The sequence below is a fragment of the Mus caroli genome, chromosome 5 (genome assembly GCF_900094665.2).
Source record: "Mus caroli chromosome 5, CAROLI_EIJ_v1.1, whole genome shotgun sequence".
Lineage (NCBI taxonomy): Eukaryota > Metazoa > Chordata > Mammalia > Rodentia > Muridae > Mus > Mus caroli.
Genome location: NC_034574.1, coordinates 89,640,185 through 89,658,827, shown reverse-complemented (window position 1 = coordinate 89,658,827; position 18,643 = coordinate 89,640,185). Strand labels below are relative to the sequence as shown.

The 18,643-nt window shown below is 43.4% G+C and overlaps 1 protein-coding gene across 2 annotated transcripts in view; it reads right to left on the bottom strand.

Annotated features, from left to right (window-relative positions):
* Nucleotides 1–18,643, bottom strand: part of Fras1 (Fraser extracellular matrix complex subunit 1) — a 395,823-nt gene that overhangs the window by 151,527 nt on the left and 225,653 nt on the right. For both annotated transcript variants that reach the window (XM_021162463.2, XM_029477538.1), the window contains exon 20: nt 16,143–16,286. In XM_021162463.2, the coding sequence (XP_021018122.1) occupies nt 16,143–16,286 (144 nt within the window). The remainder of the gene's footprint in view (nt 1–16,142; nt 16,287–18,643) is intronic.

Genomic DNA, 18,643 nt, shown 5'->3' with positions numbered 1-18,643 from the left:
ATGTCGGACCAACAGAAACAGCAAGATCATTACATGTAACTTCTCCCCCAGGATCAAGAGCCCTCCAGGGCTGTGTGTCCCCACCACAGGGACAGGCTCTCAAGCCTGTCACAGGACTCCTCCGCATGGCCTCCAGAGCTGGCACTCCATAGTCAGCCTTTGAAATAGGGAGAGGGAGCTTAGTAGATAATTGGACTGGGTTGCTTGCTCATTTTAGTCTTTAACTGAAGATAGAATTATAACAAAAGCTGTGCGTGGAAAAGAATCATTTTCACGACCTGATGGATGGTTCTCGGCAGCTCTGTCATACCAGCTGTGATTAAAGCCATAAAACAAATTATCTTGTGCAGCCAGCACGGTCTTGTCCTCACTTATACAAGAGTCATCCTTTGATACAGAGCTCAATTGGGTTCAGCTTCCACTGCGGCCTAAACACTCCCTCTGCTCTGCCTTCAAGTGGTAATTACCCTCAAAGCCTCATTCATCACCCTTCATCTCCATGGCAGAAGAAACTTGGGGATCCTGAATCACCCAGGAAATGAATACAGTTGAGGGGCAGGCAGGAAGAAAGGACTCTGGTTTTAGGGCCGATCCACCATCCCCTGTGGGATTCAAAGCACTTTGTACCTGTTCCTTCCCCATCAGAGCTCAGATGTCTTGTTTCATCTCCTGACATTATAGGTAAAGACAGTAATCTGGGCCACATTTGCTCTTTTAAAAAAACAGGCCAGGTCAGCTATACAGATTGCATCCATGATCCCTGCTCAAACAGGTCTGATTCCTGTACTTTTAGAAAAATGTTAGCTGTTGCTTTAACTGTTGCCTACTAATAATAGTCTCAGCACAGAAAGCACGACTCATCCCCACCCCTGACCCCCTCCCCCCCCCACACTCCAATCAGCATGCAACCACTGCCCTAGAAATCCACTACTGTTACCCCAGAAATTAAGTTAAAATGTCCTCCTAAAAAATGCTGGCTCTTGTGCCATCACACAAACCAAGAAACCTGACCTGTCTCTGAACTTTCAAATAGCAGGCGGCCTTTCACCAATACTAGAGACAATTCATGACGTCCTAGGAGCCAATGTATCCTTATTACAGCCCTTCAGTACATTGTAAAGGAAATGGTGACTTCACTAAAAGAAATATGGGTTGGGCAGTGGTGGCACATGCCTTTAATCCCAGCAATCAGGAGGCTGAGGTAGGCAGATCAAGAGATAGGTGAATTCGAGATCAGCCTGGTCTATAGAGTGAGTTACAGGATAACCAAAGCTATACACAGAAACCCTGTTTCAACAACAACAACAAGAACAAAACCAACAACAACAAAAAACAAACAGAAAACAAAACAAAAAAAAAAAACACCAAAAAAACAAACACCAAGAACAAAACCAAAAAAAAAAAAAAAAAAAAAAAAAACTATGAGAAGGGTGCTGTTACTTGACCCCCTTTGCTGTTCGAGACTCCCATAATGCCAAGCACTTTGTTCTTATGCTATGTCTTCTTCACAGGGTAGGCACATAACCCTACAGCTATGCCTAAAGAAGTTGAAATGCCTCAGAAAATCTAGGTAAATGGAGGTAGTGTTCCCTGAAGTTAGAAGATCTCAATAAAACCCAGGGAAGCTAGCTGAGTAGCATCATTCCTCTTTCTTTGACCCTTGCTTAGAGACATCTTTGCCATCTGATACCTCACATTTTTGTTGCCATATCTTCTCCCACAGAGCTTTCCCTACCATGCCTTTCTTTGGTATGACATCAGTGTTCTCCTGAGCTACAATCCAAAATAAACCCTTCCACCCATAAGTTGCTTCTTTCAGGTATTTGATCACAGTAAGGAATAACTAATAACCAAGTCTGTAGAAGCCTCAAACCAAACATGGCTGCCTTTGTGCATACAGACACCAGAAGCCAGTGGAGAGGGCTCAAGGGAGTGGGCTGCAATCACTCAGGGCCTCTGCTTGCTTCCATAGCTCCTTGTTAAAACAGTCATAAGAAGGCATCCATCAGTTCCAAGACAGATCACATGGCATGATAGGGGGAATAGCCGGAGGCAAAGAAGAAATCAATAAATGACATCTGAAAATATAAAAGTCAGCCATGAGTTGCCCAGAGTGTCACATTTATCCACGTTAGATTACAGCTCTGCCTACACAGGAGATTGTAACTATTTCAGTTTGAAAAGTTGCACTTTCTGACTCTTTTTGTTCACTGCCTATATTTATTCTAATTGTTCAAACGGTCACATTGAATACCCAATCCTATGGATAACTTCATTCCAAAACCACATCTGAAGGAGTTCCTATATTAGTCCCTTCACCCAAACCTTCCTTCCTGTTCCTGTCAAACACTAGCTCCAACAAAGCACCACTTAAATAAATATGCAGTAGAATCCTGCTGTGAATCACAGTTGGTTGACTGATTTTTATTAAACCAAGGAAAAAAAGAGTAATAAATTTCTAAAATCTAGGAAACAGCTTTCTTTTTTTCCAGAAGCTTGAAGTCAAAATCTTTTTGGGAATAATTCCTTGGGAGACCTCAGAATGACGGATGAACCAGGGAGGAAGCCAGATGCCAGAGCAACAAGGGCCTGAGGATCAATATGTGTGTTCTGACTTCCATCCAGAGAAGCACAGTACCCTAGGGCAGATACAGATCTCACAATGACAGGCTACAAGTGGTCAGTCCCACTGGGCACCACCTGTGAGCAGGCTTGAGGCTCCAGCCTGAGAGCTGCAGTCATCTACATAAAAGAGGGTCTCTGAAGTGTTCAAAAGAGATTTGGGGATTTTATTTCTCTCACAGCAAAGCAATCTACAGAAAAGATATAAAAAACAATTTTTCAAAGTATAATAAAAAACAAACCACCTTAGGAATGCTTCCCAGAGATCAAGACTGCTAATGGTGACTTTTTTTTTCTTCTTTTCAATGTATTTTCTACACAGCCTTTCACATGTAGATTTTTACAGATGGGATTTATGAAATGTGGACACGCAGCACTTTCTGCTCAGCCCTGCCATCATGTCTACACGCCATCAGGGGCGTTCTGTCAACACTACTTTTAAGGACTCCATGACATCACAGCTTTAAGTGAAGGAGCAAACAGAAAAGGTCGTATTTATTATGGAAGTGGACATTGTCTTCACTTTTCTACTTAAGGCTACAATGAAAACCTTTGTGCACAAATCACTGTCTGCATTCCTGATCATTTTCAAAGAACAACCTTAAAAGGCATAACTAATAATATCATTACAGCTTGGATCTGTGGCCTCCTAACACGCATTAGGTAGTGTCTCAACTGCCACACTACAAACTCTTCTGAGGAGGGAGACTACACCATCCCTCTCTGTCCCCCTGATACATGAGGAAACCGAGATGGAGCGCTTAGTTCTTGGGCTCCACATGCCAGACCTGGATGAACACACACCTCTACCACTGCAGGCATGAAACACTGTGTGTCGCAAATTCTTTTCTAGAAAATTCATATCATTTTGTGTTCCTGTGAGACATTTGAGTCTGTTTTATCATAACTTTGTCAGTACTACAAGTATATACAGATATATATTTTACACGCATGCACGCGTGCGCACGCGCACACACAGAGCTCAGTGGTTAAGAGAAGAGGCTGAGTTCAAGTCCCAGCATCTGTAGGGCAGCTCATAACCATCAATAATGGGATCTGATGTTGTCTTCCGGTGTGCAAGCATACATGCAGGCAAAGCTCTAACACAAGCACAAGGAATCTCATGACAGTGAGTGGCAGTGTTGAGGTCTACCTTGAGAAGGAAGAAGAGCATGACTGATGTCTGACCAGAAATGACATTTTGAAAAATGTTAGTCTCTCACAACTGCTTTAAAATGGATACCTAGCTAAATTTGGATCGATTCAATTGTATGTATCAGGTAATTCCTATGTGGTTTCTGGATGAAATAAGAGGATTATTGAATAAAAACACTAGAAGGGACAGAGGGATGGGCAGTGGATGGAAATGTTTGCTACTAAGCCTGACAACTTGAATTCAAGCCCAGGGACTCACTTCTTAGAAGGAACTGAGTCTCACAAATTGTTTTCTGACCTCAATGTTCATGTAACACATCTGTCTATGGACACACACATATAAGTAAGTAAATATGATCCTCTTTCAAGTCTTGGCTCCAGGATGGCAAAAAAAGGAAACAAGAGTTATGCCCAAAAGAATCTCAGCCACACGATGCCAGTTAGCTGCACGAACTCCACTCTGTGCGTGCCTGAGAATATCCTATCCTATTTAGGATATCCTATCCTAAAGCTCTGTCTAGGCAGGAAGACACCCATAGCTCATCTTCCTGCCTACAAGCAAAGTAGAGGAGAATGACCTCAAATACGCATAAGTGATATGTTGCACACACACACGAATTGCTTACACAGTGAGTGCCTCTTGCTGGAAGCTGCCTTTCAGGTTCCTCCCACTGCCAGTCAGTAAGTAAATTCTTCCTTGTCACCACTGCAATTACAGTGCAGGGTCTTTAAATAGAACACTCATTAAGGCTGACAAGGAGTACAGTGAGCCTGGAGATACATGTATGCCCAGCCTGCTACAGATCACTGGGGAATACTGCACACGTGTGTGGTGCGGAGAAGGCAGATGGGATTCCAGTTGTTTGTGTACGTACCACCTTGTTAATAAACAGCGAATTCACACTCTAAGCAAGCAAATTAATATTACAGGGAAGTCAGGAGACAGAGAACTAGCTCCAGATAAAATAAATACATTATTTTTGTTTTAAGTACTAGAAGATTCTGTTTGTTTTCTAAATAGACACAGCATGCAGACATGCTCAAAATTTAAACAAATCAAAAATTAATATTTGAACTCAGCAGCTGCAACATCGTCCAATATGTCACCCTGCAGCTGCGAGGAAATTGCATGTGGACATCGCTGTGTGATGTCTTCTCCAAATCAGAGGCTCTGCTTCGAAGATCAGTGAGGATTACCCACGTTCATGATGGATGGTGGTACACACTGATGAAATGATGTATTTCTCATCTTTGGAACAAAGACAAGAAAACCTGAAGATGTTCAAGTCAATGTTTGCTATTAAAAAATGGTCTGAATGTCCAATTTCATGGGGAAATGACTCTTTTAGCTGATAAATAATGATCTATAAAGACAAATTCAGACATACAGGGAGATTTTTAATATCATCCTACCAGTTGATTAGGTTCTTAATGTAACTACAGTCAATGCATTTGCAAGTAGTTAAACTAATCGACACAACTCTTCTCTACCAGGTAAAAGAGAGATGATGTCATGCAAGGCCTTTTCTAAGTGTAGGATTCAGTATTATAAACCTGGTCCAGAGCCTGTGGCTGGGCAGGTCATGCGCTGTAGTGCAGAGCCTATGAGGACTATTTTGCCAAATGATCTTCTTCAACTGCCTTCTAAATACCCTGTTGAATCCATAGATGTGTGTTGTGCCCAGTCAGAGATGCTTCTTACTGTAGGGAGTGGTGATAAAATCATGACTGAAAGTCCTGAGACTACTTGATAGTGCAGTGCTCAGCTCTGTGTGGAATAAACATATCACCCCCTTCAACAATTTGCTGAGCATCATGGAAGAGGGAGTGGAAAGAGTGTGGGGCCAGAGGATGGAAAGATGCAATGCATAACAGAAAGACATCTTCTCAACAAGACAGAGCTACATTCATGAACATAGTGCAGCTGTTGTTATCGCTACAAATTTGGCATGAGCCTGGGCCCCTCATCATTTTGTCATGCATGTGGGGTACACGAGGCTTTACCCCTTCCTGGAGGACTACGGGTACTTAAAAGTTGTTGGGGGAACAGGTGTCATTCCTTCACTGCTGTAGACACTGATAGATGTTTTTGCTCCTACTCAGGCTAGGAGAGGACCACTAACTAAAGCCAGTGTCCCACACATTGAAAGAAAGCCATGAAGTAGGAGAGGACTTGAGAAGGAGGTTCTGGCAGGAAGAGGAGTCTGGGAGAGTAGAGTAAGGGCAGGAAGCTTGAAAATGGCAGCTATGCATTGTACAAATGCATGGAAAACAAAAGGAAGATGATGGGATTTGAACTCCGACTCCACCGTTAGGAGCTCAGGGTTCAACTTGTGAAATCAGCACAAAAGAAATTAAGACAACCCATGAATGGAAGAAGAGAAAGAAGTATTCCAGTCCTTTGCCTTTTGTTATTACTTTTGGCTCAACCCTCCCAAAAGTGCTTAAAATCATGTCCTTCCCCCCCTCAGAGAGTCACATTAGTACAAAAGCCATAAAACAAACAAAGCAAAACCAATGGATAAAACAAGCAAATAGAACTTCCTTATCCAGTGCCTTTGGCTACTGCTTTAGTGTTAAAGCAACCAAACAGAACCCTGCGACAGACTGACCTTAAGTTGACAGGACAGTGGTTTCTACCCAGCATTGACCAACTTACTATTGAGAAGGCTGCTACAGGGGCCAAGGGATCATTGTGAAGACTGAGGTAGCTGGATAAAGTGACTGGCAATGCCACAGTTCTCAGATGGCAGTGGGGGTGGGGGGAAACTCCTGTTGCAAGTGTCATGGGCACCGCCTGGGGCCTTCACACTGTGAATCCAACTTGTGTCACATTTGATTAATCTCCAAACAGACTCTCTTCCAGTTGGTGCTTACAGCAAGTCAGCTAGCCATGAGATCACGAGGAAAGTGCTACAGAAAGCAGAATGGGAGTGGGACATCGCCTGGAGATGCTCATGACAGGATGATGAGCAAGTCATAGGCACTGGGAGGGAAGTAGAAGATGCAGAGACATTAGACAGAGATGAGGTTTGTTTTGTTTCATGCAGAAAGGGTGGAGGGAGGCCCAGAGCACGTTTTATACACAGGCCATACAACTCGGGTGCTTAGCTGATTCCTGAAAGTGAGGCCCACTGAAGACATCCCTGTCAAGGACAGAATACACAACAGATTGCCTACACAGAGCAGGGGAGCATTGTGGAATGGGGAGAATACACAATCAGTATGGATGGAGTCTCAACACTCACACAGGAATCCAAGGAGAACACGGGCCTTGGAAATCAATCGAAGGACATCAAAGTGAGAGGCTAATAGAACCATCATACAATTTGGTCGTTGATTCTTGTAGAAGCCAAAGCTGGTCTTTACAGATTGACCCTCATCTTGGGAAGAAGTGAGAAAGATACCATAGGGGTGTATGAGGCTACCATGTGGGAAAAGTAAGCTTGGGGATTTGCAAAAGGAAGAGAGAAAGGGAGACGTAGCCTAGGGCCACCGCATAGCTAGAATGAGCTGGGAATGGGTATCACTCAATGGTTCTCAATTGTACTGATTACAAAATGAGTTATGGAAAAACAGAAGGGTCATGTGAAGAAAGAAAAAATAGCTGTGGGTGTGGTATGAAGACTGGATTTCCTTGGAGATTCTCCAGTCTGCTGTTCCTGTGGTTGGAGGGGAGTGAGAGTCTGTTCTAAGGAGGAAGAGAGAGGGGGAGGGAGGGATAGGAGAAGGGAAGAGGGGAGAGGGGAGAGGAGAGAGGAGAGAGTAGAGAGGGGGGAGGAAAGAGGGAGACAGGAGAAGGGAGAGGGGAGAGGAAGAGGATGCTGTAAAGATAAGAATACACCAAAGGAGGGGTGGAGGGAGGAGAGAGTCAAGGGGAGCTCAGAAGAGGCTGTGTGAAAAGGAAAGGGGAAATAAATGGCTGAAGCAGTCAGCTCAAGGAGGGAACGTGGCAGAAAGGAAGTAAATGAATGGAAACAGAAAGTGCAGAGACATCTGAGAGAAAATAGAGGGTTTGTTTATGCTTTATTGGACCTTGCTAATCCTCCAAACAAAGGTAGAAAGTGGAGTTGTGACTGGGCTCTCAACACCCATGAGATCTAAGTGGAGGAAGATGTATACAGGACTGGGAGATTGTGTAGACAAAGTCTCAGGAATGTGGAAAAGAGGCAAATTAAGTGACTGCTAAGAAGTGCAGAGCAGGTTGTGTGCTAAAGCCACAGGGCCATCACAAGTCTCCTTGGGTGCAAAGCCTGGGTGCACTGGCTATCAGCTGTGAAATCGGGCGATCCCAGTTTCTTGACTTGTGAAATGGAGGGGTCACTAACCTCACACTCAACCCTTTATGACACCTGCAGTGACTTAAGTGATGAGCAATTCTAAAACCTTTTTATGTAGTGGGCCCAAGCACAACCAATATCCATGCTGGTTTAAAAGAAAGTCAGTACCTTGGCTCATTGCAAGTCAGCCAAAGAGATTTTTTTCAAGTGTGCAGCCATAGGACACTGCTGCCTTTAGTGTCGAGGGCACAACCACACTTAAGTCCAGCTGTGTCCTGTAAACACAGAGCCACAGAAGCCCTGTCCTTCCTGGGAAGCAGCAACAATGGCCTCAGCAAAAGCCTGTGATTGACACTTTGAGGTCAATCTGTCTTTACAACAACTGGGTAGGGAATTGTTTAGGTTGAAGGTGAAGGTACATTACAATTCAAGTTCTTTTTTTCTCTCCTTTTCTATTTTCTTTTTCTTTCTTTTTTCTTTTTTAAACTCTGAAGTCTTCTATTTGAGCATAGAGCACATCCTTCTTGTGGCAAGGATGAAAGACAGGAAAGGCCTTGAAGTCTTCAATCATTGCTCTGCAGACCCTGTGGTCTCTTGAATAAAAACAGAAATTGAGAGAACAAGGAGGAGACAATCACTGAAAGTTCCAGAAAGAGATTGGATATACAATTCATAGTTCAAGCAACAGGAGATCGGATGACACGATGAGAAATAAGAAAAGAAAGGGCATTGCAAAAGAAGGAGATAAGGGAAATAAAGAAGCTGGTGTTTAAAAAAAAAAAAACAGAAGGCACAAGGAAATTGAAAATATACAGAGATAGAGGAGCTGAACCAGATGAAATGAAGAGGCAGGCCAAGAAGATGAGATAAACACAGAATACAGATCAGGCTAAGGAAAAAAACTCCTCGATCACATTGCCATAGAACAGAAAGGGGCGGGACTAGACCCTTGGAGTCCAGTCATTTGCTTTACCCAGCATTTCTCAAGTACAAGCTATACACTGGTCAAACCGACGGTGCACGATGCTTTTATTTCTAAATCCAAATCAAATGGAATGTTCTAGTCATTACAACTCTGCAGTAAGGTTTTAGATGTTGATCCAGTGAGAAGATAAAATACTTACAAACTTATAAATCATTTTTACTATTAGTGACAAAAGCATATTTAGTCATAGTTGTAAACTTGTAACTCATATTTAATCTGCTAGCTAAACTAGCTTCTGCTTTTCAACAGCTACCACAGCGGGAAAATGCCCAACACCACTGAATGGCATTTAACCACTAAAAGTGACAAACAGATTGTTCTAATATTGTCAACACATAGAAATGTACGTGCTACCTAAGAGAAAATGCACCTAGTGGGTAGCACTATAAAAGCTATCCAAGTGTGTATACATTCTAAAAGATTAAGGTCGATATGGACTGATATAGATTATTAAAACAGCATGGGTGAGTCATTTTCCTTAACCTTTTGTCAGGTAGCTGGTACAGAGCAGAGGGCGGGGCACCCACGGGCGTGTTCACAACAGCACAATGTTTCTAAGAATGCCTCTCTAAGCTCCCTCAGCATCCTAAGCACCAGTGCCAGTCCATCTTCTGATCCACTAGACAGAAACTGGGTGGCGGCTCATTCTGGAAGGTGCTTGCTTTCCAAACAAGAGGATCCAGAGTTTGATGGTTAGATCCCTTATAAAAATGCCATGCATGGTGGCATGCACTTAGAATCCTAGTGCTAGGGAGGCAGGCAAGTGAGACCCAGGATAAGTGGCCAGCCCAGCTGGCTAAATCAGTGCGTCCAAGACCCAGGGAGAGATCCTGCTTCAAAAGTGTGGAAAAGGAAGAGTGACAAAGACATCTGACATCAACCTCTCACCTCCACAAGCTCATGTGCACGTCAATACACATGTGCACGAGTGGGTACTGATGCAGACAGACGATGTACATGTGCAGATGCATGAACTATCGGATAGGGAGCTGGGGAGATGCCTCGTTAGTGATGCATTTATCTCACACACATGAGGGTCTGAGTTCAACCCCTAGAAGCCATGTTAAAGACCAGGCATGGTATAGTATGCACGTTTAACCTAGTGCTGGAGAGGTAGAGAGAGGAAGATCCCCGGGACATACTCTTTAGTTGTCTACCCTAATTGATGATTTTCAGGCCAGTGAGATACTCTGTCTCACAGGAGGTAGATATGGTAGTGTTCTTGAAGACAACACCTGAGGTTATTCTCTACCCTCTATACACATAAGCATATGTATACACTTGCATTGCACACACTCAAACACTAAACACACACACACACACAGCAAGCAAGCAAACAACAGCAACAATACCTGCTCCTAAGTCCCTAATGTGTGTGCTCAGCCACAATCAGCATGGTAGAGTTTAACACATGGCAATGTGACTGTGAAATCCCAGTCTCCAGGTTCAGGTCTTGGTTCTATTATTCTTGCTCAGTCTTATTTAGCTCTCTTGCAGTTCTGTTTGTTTATATGTAAAACAAGGATTGAATTACCACCTCCTTTGAAGATCACATGAATGCTAAATGGCAAAACAACATCAGAAGCAATCAGGCCAGGGTTCTTCACCGGCATCCTCAGGAGTATCACCTATTACTAGATGCCCATACAGATCATCTGCAGAGAAGCGTGAGTTAGTCAGTACCAAGTCAGTGGGAGAAAGGATCTGCATGCAGGCAAATTACAATGTGGAAGGTGCCGGAGGAAGGCTCATTCTGGAAGGAAAAGACTGAGCCAGGCACTGAAGGAGGAATCATGGGTAGGATTCTGATGATCGAAATAAGGCAGCAAACACTGAGCCAGAGTGACTTATCTCTGTGAGCTTCTAAGACTCCTGCAACAGTGAAAGCTGCTTCATTTTACTTAACCCAAACTCCAGACTAAAACAAACAAACAAACAAATAAACATCAGAACTGTATTTAATTTTCCAAGTTTTTTGACCAAGAGTGTTCGCTGCATTTAACAGCTATAACTACCATTGGACTCAAACTTTATGCAATATAAAAATGCCCATAGTAGTATTTCTTTGATCCTTTTTCCCCTTTGGTTTATGCTCTTGAGACAGATTGGAGGATGTGAGCCATCATTTAGCACATCGCCACAAAAGCAATGATTAAGTTCTTTCTCCCCAGAGTTCCACCATGCCAGCTACCCTTCCTCAGCACCTTCACTCTCTGTTTTCTCATCTTTACTCATAAGAGTGAGCATGGACATCCTGCCTGGCACTCACAAAGCCCAGGGCATAGGTTTTTTTAATAACACATCTTCACTGGGCTATTTCCCTGTGACGGCTTTATCTGCACTTTCTTTTTCATCTCACCCTCCTCTGTGAACAGGAGAAAAGCTTTTAGCTGGGAGAGACAGATAGAGAAAGCACCTCAGGCTTTGGAAATTTTTGATAACGTTGAGATATGCAGGGAAAAAAAATCTATGAAGAAACCCTTGATTTTCCATAGCATGCTGACATGTCTCTATAACAAAAGGCTGATGGGCTTCTGCTTCTCAGCCCACTCCATCTGCCTTTGCTGGAAACTTTTGGTCCTGGCCTAAATCTCCCAACTATCTATTTGCTTTGACAGACTGGGAGGGGAATTCCCCCACGTATGACATCTCCATAAGTGAGAACACAGTGAGGTGATTGGACCTGTTCCCAGGATGTGTTTATTCTTGTCTGTGTGATAGATTAAGTGGAATTTTCTTTTTGAACAGCTAAGTGCAATTTAGAGGTCTCGGGTGATGATCTCAAGCATAGCTCAGATAGTGAAAAAAAATTCCATGAGTAAAGCCTGGCCCCCTGGAAGGTGCTCACATACCAGAGAGGGCAGAGAGGGTTCCTCTCTTTGAGGCTCCCAAGGATAATTCCAAAGACACTTCATATAGTAGGAGTATATGTCAGCCTGTTTGGTGTGACACCACACAGCTCTTTACCACTTTCTTGCCTTCAGAACAAATTACCTGAAAATTTCCATTATTCAATATGAGCTAAGGCAACATTTCAATGTAAAAAATAAAATCCTAGGGCCTTCAGTTCAGGATAATAGTAATCAGGAAATGTGCTGGTAGCTATTTACATATCCTGTTAGCCTCTTCCAGGACAGTACCCATGATGTCCACTATCACCCCAAGTCTAACATGTCCACATGCAAGTATCATCTTAAATGCCTCTTATACTTACTCCCATCCTGGGCTTACACCCATGACCTGAAATCTGGACACCATGTGAATCTCCCACTCCCTCACCACAATGGCAAGAGAACAATTATTTCCGCTGCCCGATTAAATTAAGTCACATGAAATTGTCCCTCTTGGATCATTTTTTGCTGACTAACAGCAAACAGCCTTAGACCCATCTAATGGATCATTTAAATCCCGTGAGTCCAAGCCCCTTCCATCCCCTTTATCCTTGGCTTGAGAGCTCTTATCTAATATTGGTCTTTCTGCCCTCATATCAAGTTCTTCCAAGCCATTTTCTGTAATCTTTCTCTTCACAGAAAGGCAACCATGACACTTTCTGCTTAAAAACTTTCAGACCATGTTTGTAATCCCAGCCCTCAGGGGGTTGAAGCAGGAAAACCATCATGATTTCCAAGCCAGTCTGGGCTACAGAGCAAGACCTCCTCGTCCCCCTACCCTTGTAGAGAAGATGGTCTCAAAAGGGCAGGCATCTCACAGCAAGGAGAAGCTCCAAGGAACCCTGTGTCATGGGACCTTAGTCTTGGACTTATGACTTCCACAGCAGTGAGAAACTCCATTTCTGTTGTTCAAGTCTCCCAGGCTCTGGTATTTTATTATGGTAGCCTTGGCAAACTAATATACCACCCTTCACTAAGCTACATTTCTTAGATGCAAGTAACACATCTTCATCTCTATCCTCAAAGCCTTCACAGGGCCAGCCTGGCAAGGAACATGGGTTTACTAAACACTTGATGAAATAGCAAATAAAAGAATTTGTAACAGAGTAGTGGGAGGCAGTTAGAGAGTCATACATTTAGTGACAAAGTAAACTTCTACATTGACACATATTTCTCTTGTTTTTCTATTTGAAATATACTTATTCCAATCCCTATGTGAGAAGTATTTCTGAACAATGAGCGATGACTACTTGATTTAAAATAATGAATAAGAACAATCTCATGAGGCTCTCATGAGTCTGTTCTTCTGAGACTGGGGTCTTCCAAAGTCATTGAGTCAAGTCCAATGATTCTCTATTCTAATGGTTCCTATAGGCCTTAAAAAATTAATGCAGTTCCTAATCACCTAATTTATTATCAAAGAGTGTTCTGAACTTTGGATAGAAGAGAGCTCATTAACTATTAAACCATTCCAATCTCCTTATATAAACATTTATTTATAAAATATGTCATAGGATAAAAGTTTTAGGATCTACACGGACAACAGACTGGAATGAAAGGTCTACCACGGTAGGTCCATCTATCTCTAATAGTCTCCCTAAGCTCATTCCTCTGCACCCTTGACAATCTCCCACCACTTGTAGACCATACACAATATACCCTTAGCCAAGACACAGCTCTCCCCAAACTCTCACAGGGCCCGAGATCCAGCCTCAACTTTTAGCTGCAACACCAGGCTTTCTATATTCTGGTTCCAAGCTAAATTTTCCAACTTGATCCTGTAGTGTACTACAGTGCCAGTCCTGTTTTCTATGCTTGTTGGATGACTCATTGCCCACATATGACCCATACTTTCTGCTTTCCAGGTTTGCCTTTTGATATCAAAAGAACTGCATATCCCTTCCTCTAACTCAATCCTTGCTGATCCACAGGAAGCAAACTAGGTTTCACCCGTTCTGTGAAGCCTTCTGATCTTGATCTTCCCCTCCAGGCCCCACTGGACGTATACAGTCCTTATGACCTGTAGGTATTTCAGCACACAAATCTATTTGTACCATTTGTTAACTGACTTCAGTTCATCCCCTTAAGTAGCCTGAAATGTCTCTCTGCTTCCTCATAATAGCAAAGCACTAAACATGCACTAATAATTTTACTACATGCTCTCAGTATGGTTTGGATTGTAAGGGCTCAAACCCCAGGGTCATGACTGGCTGAGGTGACAGAAGCTTTGGAAGCCTGCCCAGAGTTCACTGAGTCACCAGTGATGTGCCAGCAGAACTACAAGACTCTGTCTCTCCTTTTGACTTCCTGTTCTGTAACATGGGCTTTTTCATTCAGGTTTGTTTCTTTCACGATATGACACAGGTGAGAGAAGGGGCCCCTACCAGACTGAGCTAAAGCTAGTGATAGGGACTTGAACCTTCAGAATTCTGAGCTAAAGGAACTATATATTTTTATACGTTAGTTAAATCTTATCTACCATACTTACACAAAGCTGATTAATGCATGTATCAGGGACCTCTTAGTTTTCATGGAAGCAGCTTACACACCTTAAAGTCAGGCTGAGCAGTTAAACTCAGACTTTCGATCAGTAATAGTCAACACCTGTCATCCTGGGAGGAGACGCTGATGTTTATCTCCCTCCTGAGACAATCCTGACTGCAACTGGGAGTACCAGCCATACACTGCATCCTACATCAGGTACAGTTTGTTTCTCTGTGAGTTTGGATGGAGCGTAGTGTCTTATGCATGCTAGACAAGTACCTTACCATTGACCCTACATGTGATACAGTTTGTGTTTCTCTGTGGGTTTGGATGGAGTGTAGTGTCTTGTATATGCTAGACAATGGCTTTACCACCAAGCTGTACTCCAGCCGGCCCCTCTGACTAGACTCAAACCTCAATGCTGAACTTCAGCTCAGTTTCTGTGACTCAGAGTTTGCTCTGAATTCATCATTATTCCAATGAAACCTGCACTTGGGAATTTTCAGTCTTTTTAGATGGCAGAACCTAATGTCTAATATCTAACCTTATGATTGTGGACAAAAGAAAGCATGTCTCTGGCAACACACTGGTACCAACCAGATACATTGAGAACATAGACGATAACTTAGCATGTCCCAAAATTAAACAAAATGACAATGAGCGGTGCTGTCCCCATGTTATCTTGCCTGCTGGACATCAGTGGATTCAAAAATAGGCATTTTGATGTTGTTGTGTGAATGGCCAGATCACAGATAATGTATGATTCCAACGTTACTGACATTTCAAGTCCTTTCTATGTCTCTCCCTTCTGTCCCCCACCCCACCACCACATTTTTGGATTCTAAAGTGAGGAAGGGAAAAAAATCATCTCCCAAGGAAACTTCTCTACTTTTGGTTTAATCTCCCTAAAATTCTGTGCCTGGGCAAAGGGTCCCATCAAAGAGCAGGGGCAAACAAATGTCCTGAAAATGCAGTTTTGTTATCCTAAAATGTAGATGAAAGGATTCGCATCATCACTTCATTAATATGAGGTTCTAATTTTCTTCCAGGATTTATAAGACCATTATTAAATTTGCATCTGGCGGCACACATCTGTAATCCTCACCTTTGGGAGGTGGGGACAAGGAAGACCACTCGATCAAAGCCATTCTCAACTATAAAGCAAGTTGATCCTAGTCTGTGTGTGAAGATTAATCTTCATTACCAATCTGACCGAATCGCCATGGAAACACATGTCTAGATGTGTCTATGAGGGTGTTTTCAAGGAGTATTGAATAAGGAAGGAAGATATACCCTTGTGACCTACAGGCTCGGGCAAACTCCTGCACCATACTTTAGTGTTTATGATGGGCTGTGCCCTTAAACTGTGAGCCAAAATACACTTCCTTTATTAAGTCTCTTTTGTAATTTATCACAACAATAAGAAAAGTAAGGAACACACTGGGCTAAGTGAGACCCTATCTCATTTTAAAACAAACAAACAAACAAAAACAAGCAAACCCAGTTACACTCAAATCCCCGTTTACCAACTGTTTGAGGGAACATCGTGAATGAAATAAGTTCCTGGACAAGAGACAAGCACCTACTGGGGAAAAAAAGTGTTTACAGTCTGAGCCAAATGGTCCAGCACCAGCACCAGCACCAGCACCAGCATCCTTTTGCCTGGTGTGAAGCCTCCAGGAGCTGCTCCAGAATCCCTTAGGAGCACAAAGATGTGCCACTTACCAGCACAGTACCCGACGAGGTTCAGGAATTGCTCGTCCTTGCAGCTGGTCTTACAGCGCCCACTGGCCAGAGTAAGGTGAGGGTGGCAGGAGACACAATCTGATTCCAGAGGACCATGGCACTGCCTGCAGGACGGGTGGCATTCTGTGGGGAGGGACAAAAACCAGGACTAGAGTCAGCAGTTCAGTATGCAAATGCACGAGGTATTCCTTGTTCCCCACACATCTCTACTTCTGGTCACCTGCTAGACTCCTCAGCATGCCTGCCATGTGTCAGAGACTGCATTTCTGGAATCAAAAAAGAATATTGTCTACAGACATAACAGAGAATTTAGAGACATAACAGAGACATACAGACATAACAGAGACATACAGACATAACTGAGACTTTAGAGCTGTAAAAATCTGAACCATGAGTTCAGATGCAGAGGGGCATCCCTATGTACGTGAGTAGGAAGTTCAAAGCCAAGCTTAGCAAGTATATCCTATTCCAAATTGAGAGGGGGGGGGCAAGGGCAAGAGCCAGGGGGAGGGGGAGGAGGAAAGGGAAGGGGAGAGGAGGGGGAAGGGAGGGGGGAAAAGAGACAAAGAAACTGACAGACAGACAGTAGGAGAGAGACAGAAAAACAGAGAGAGGAGAGATAGAGAAACACAGACACAAAGGGGGCAAAGATAGGGAGAGAGGCAGGGAGCAAAGAGAAGAAGAGAAGTTTTGCTTTTCAGAAACTTCTGGCAGACAAGCAGAGAACCAAACATGGCACATGAGGCTGAGCATCCCCACCAGAGTGAGTTGCCAGGCAGCCTCTACCTCCAGGCCTCATCTTGGATCCCTTTTATCACTGTGATCAGCAATACTTAATTAAATACAGACAACAGGAAGGCAGTCGTCCTTCAGGAGGTTATCAGGAGCTGCATCTGAAGTTCAAAGCCTTAGACAAAATTATGGCAAAGTTATGTCTTCCTCAGAAAAACCACCCAATTAAAAGAGAGGTACAGCAGTGTGAGAAGCCAGGTGAGCCTCTGTAAGCAACATGCAATAAAGATCCAGACAGGGAGAACACCAGTCAGGTCTTGGCTGCAACTGACCCAGGCTGCCAAGGAGGGTGGCTGGGGTGGCTGGAGAGTTAGGGGTTCCTAGCCAGGAAGAAGAGATCTAAGCCTGTCTGGTGTCAGGAGAGGAATGGTGGTGGTGGTGGGGAATGAGGGAATTGGGAGGTGCAGGGTGGGGAGGACAGGTGTTATAGAGAGCTTGCTGACACCAATCTACTCCCTCTTAGAACAGGACTGGCAGAGAGCAGAGATGCGGACTCCAAATCAAGCCAAGTGCCACTCCCTCCCTTCTGGCAAAAGGCCAGAGGGAGGTAAGATATTTTTTAAAAAAGGGTGTAGGGCAAGAAAACAAACTGCTGATTAGAGGCACTAGATCAGTCTGCATTCCTGAGACTCCATTTGAGAACCAGCCAGAAGATGCTAGCTAGCATTCCAAGGATAATTCTAGCACCCAGCTCTGCCTGCTTGCTGGAATGTCTGCAGTAACCCATGTGCTCTGCTTCTGGCGGGGCTATCTATCTACTGACAGGGAAGATGGGGAGCTATGTAGTCTCTCCTTTAAATAGTTTACACACAGAAGACACAGGGGCCTGGATTAAGGCTTCCCAAGCTAGAGGACTTCTTCAAAGGCATGGCAGAGGACAAAGCAAGCAGTTAGCCCCGCAGAGTTGATGGGCGGGCATTTTAAAGTAAAGCCCCCGGTGGCCTGAGATTAAAAGGTATTTGTGGAAAAGAAGAAATTCCCAGGATGAAAATAACATCTATATCAGTCATCTATATTTAATTAACTCTATATTTCCTCTTTGTAGTTCAGGCCAAAAGAATCTAATACATGCTCATTTAAAAAAAATAATGGGGATGGAGAGATGGCTCAGTGGTTAAGAGCACTGGCTTCTCTTCCAGAGGTCCAGAGTTTGATCCCCAGCACCCACATGGTAGCTCATTACAGTCTGTAACTCCAGTCTCAGGGGATGCCATACCTCTTCTGGGCACTAGGCACACACTTGGAGCACAGACAAAACACTCATTCAGTAAGATGGGATAATTTAAAATATTTCTAAGTTTACTACACATTTTATAACTCCTGAAATACACGGGCTATGATTCCGTTACAAGTTTGTTTTTCCCCTATCAACTAGCCTCAAATGTCTATTTTTGGAAACAAAAATAGACTTCTGAGAGAATGTATTTGTCTTTTCCACCCTGCAGATATAATGAACAGCACCACCATAAGGTGCTTATGTTTTACTATTTCGCCAATACCAATGAAGTGCTTTACTAATCTGAACTTGTAATTTCAGAAATGTCTGTGATGGAATGGAGAGGTGCTCTTAAATTGGGAAGACACGTCAAAGAAGGAACCAAAGACGTTATTTCTCTCTTTGTTTTTTGTTTGTTTGTTTGGTTGGTTGGTTTGGTTTGTTTTCCTGCTGGTGCCAAAGGAAGAAAGGA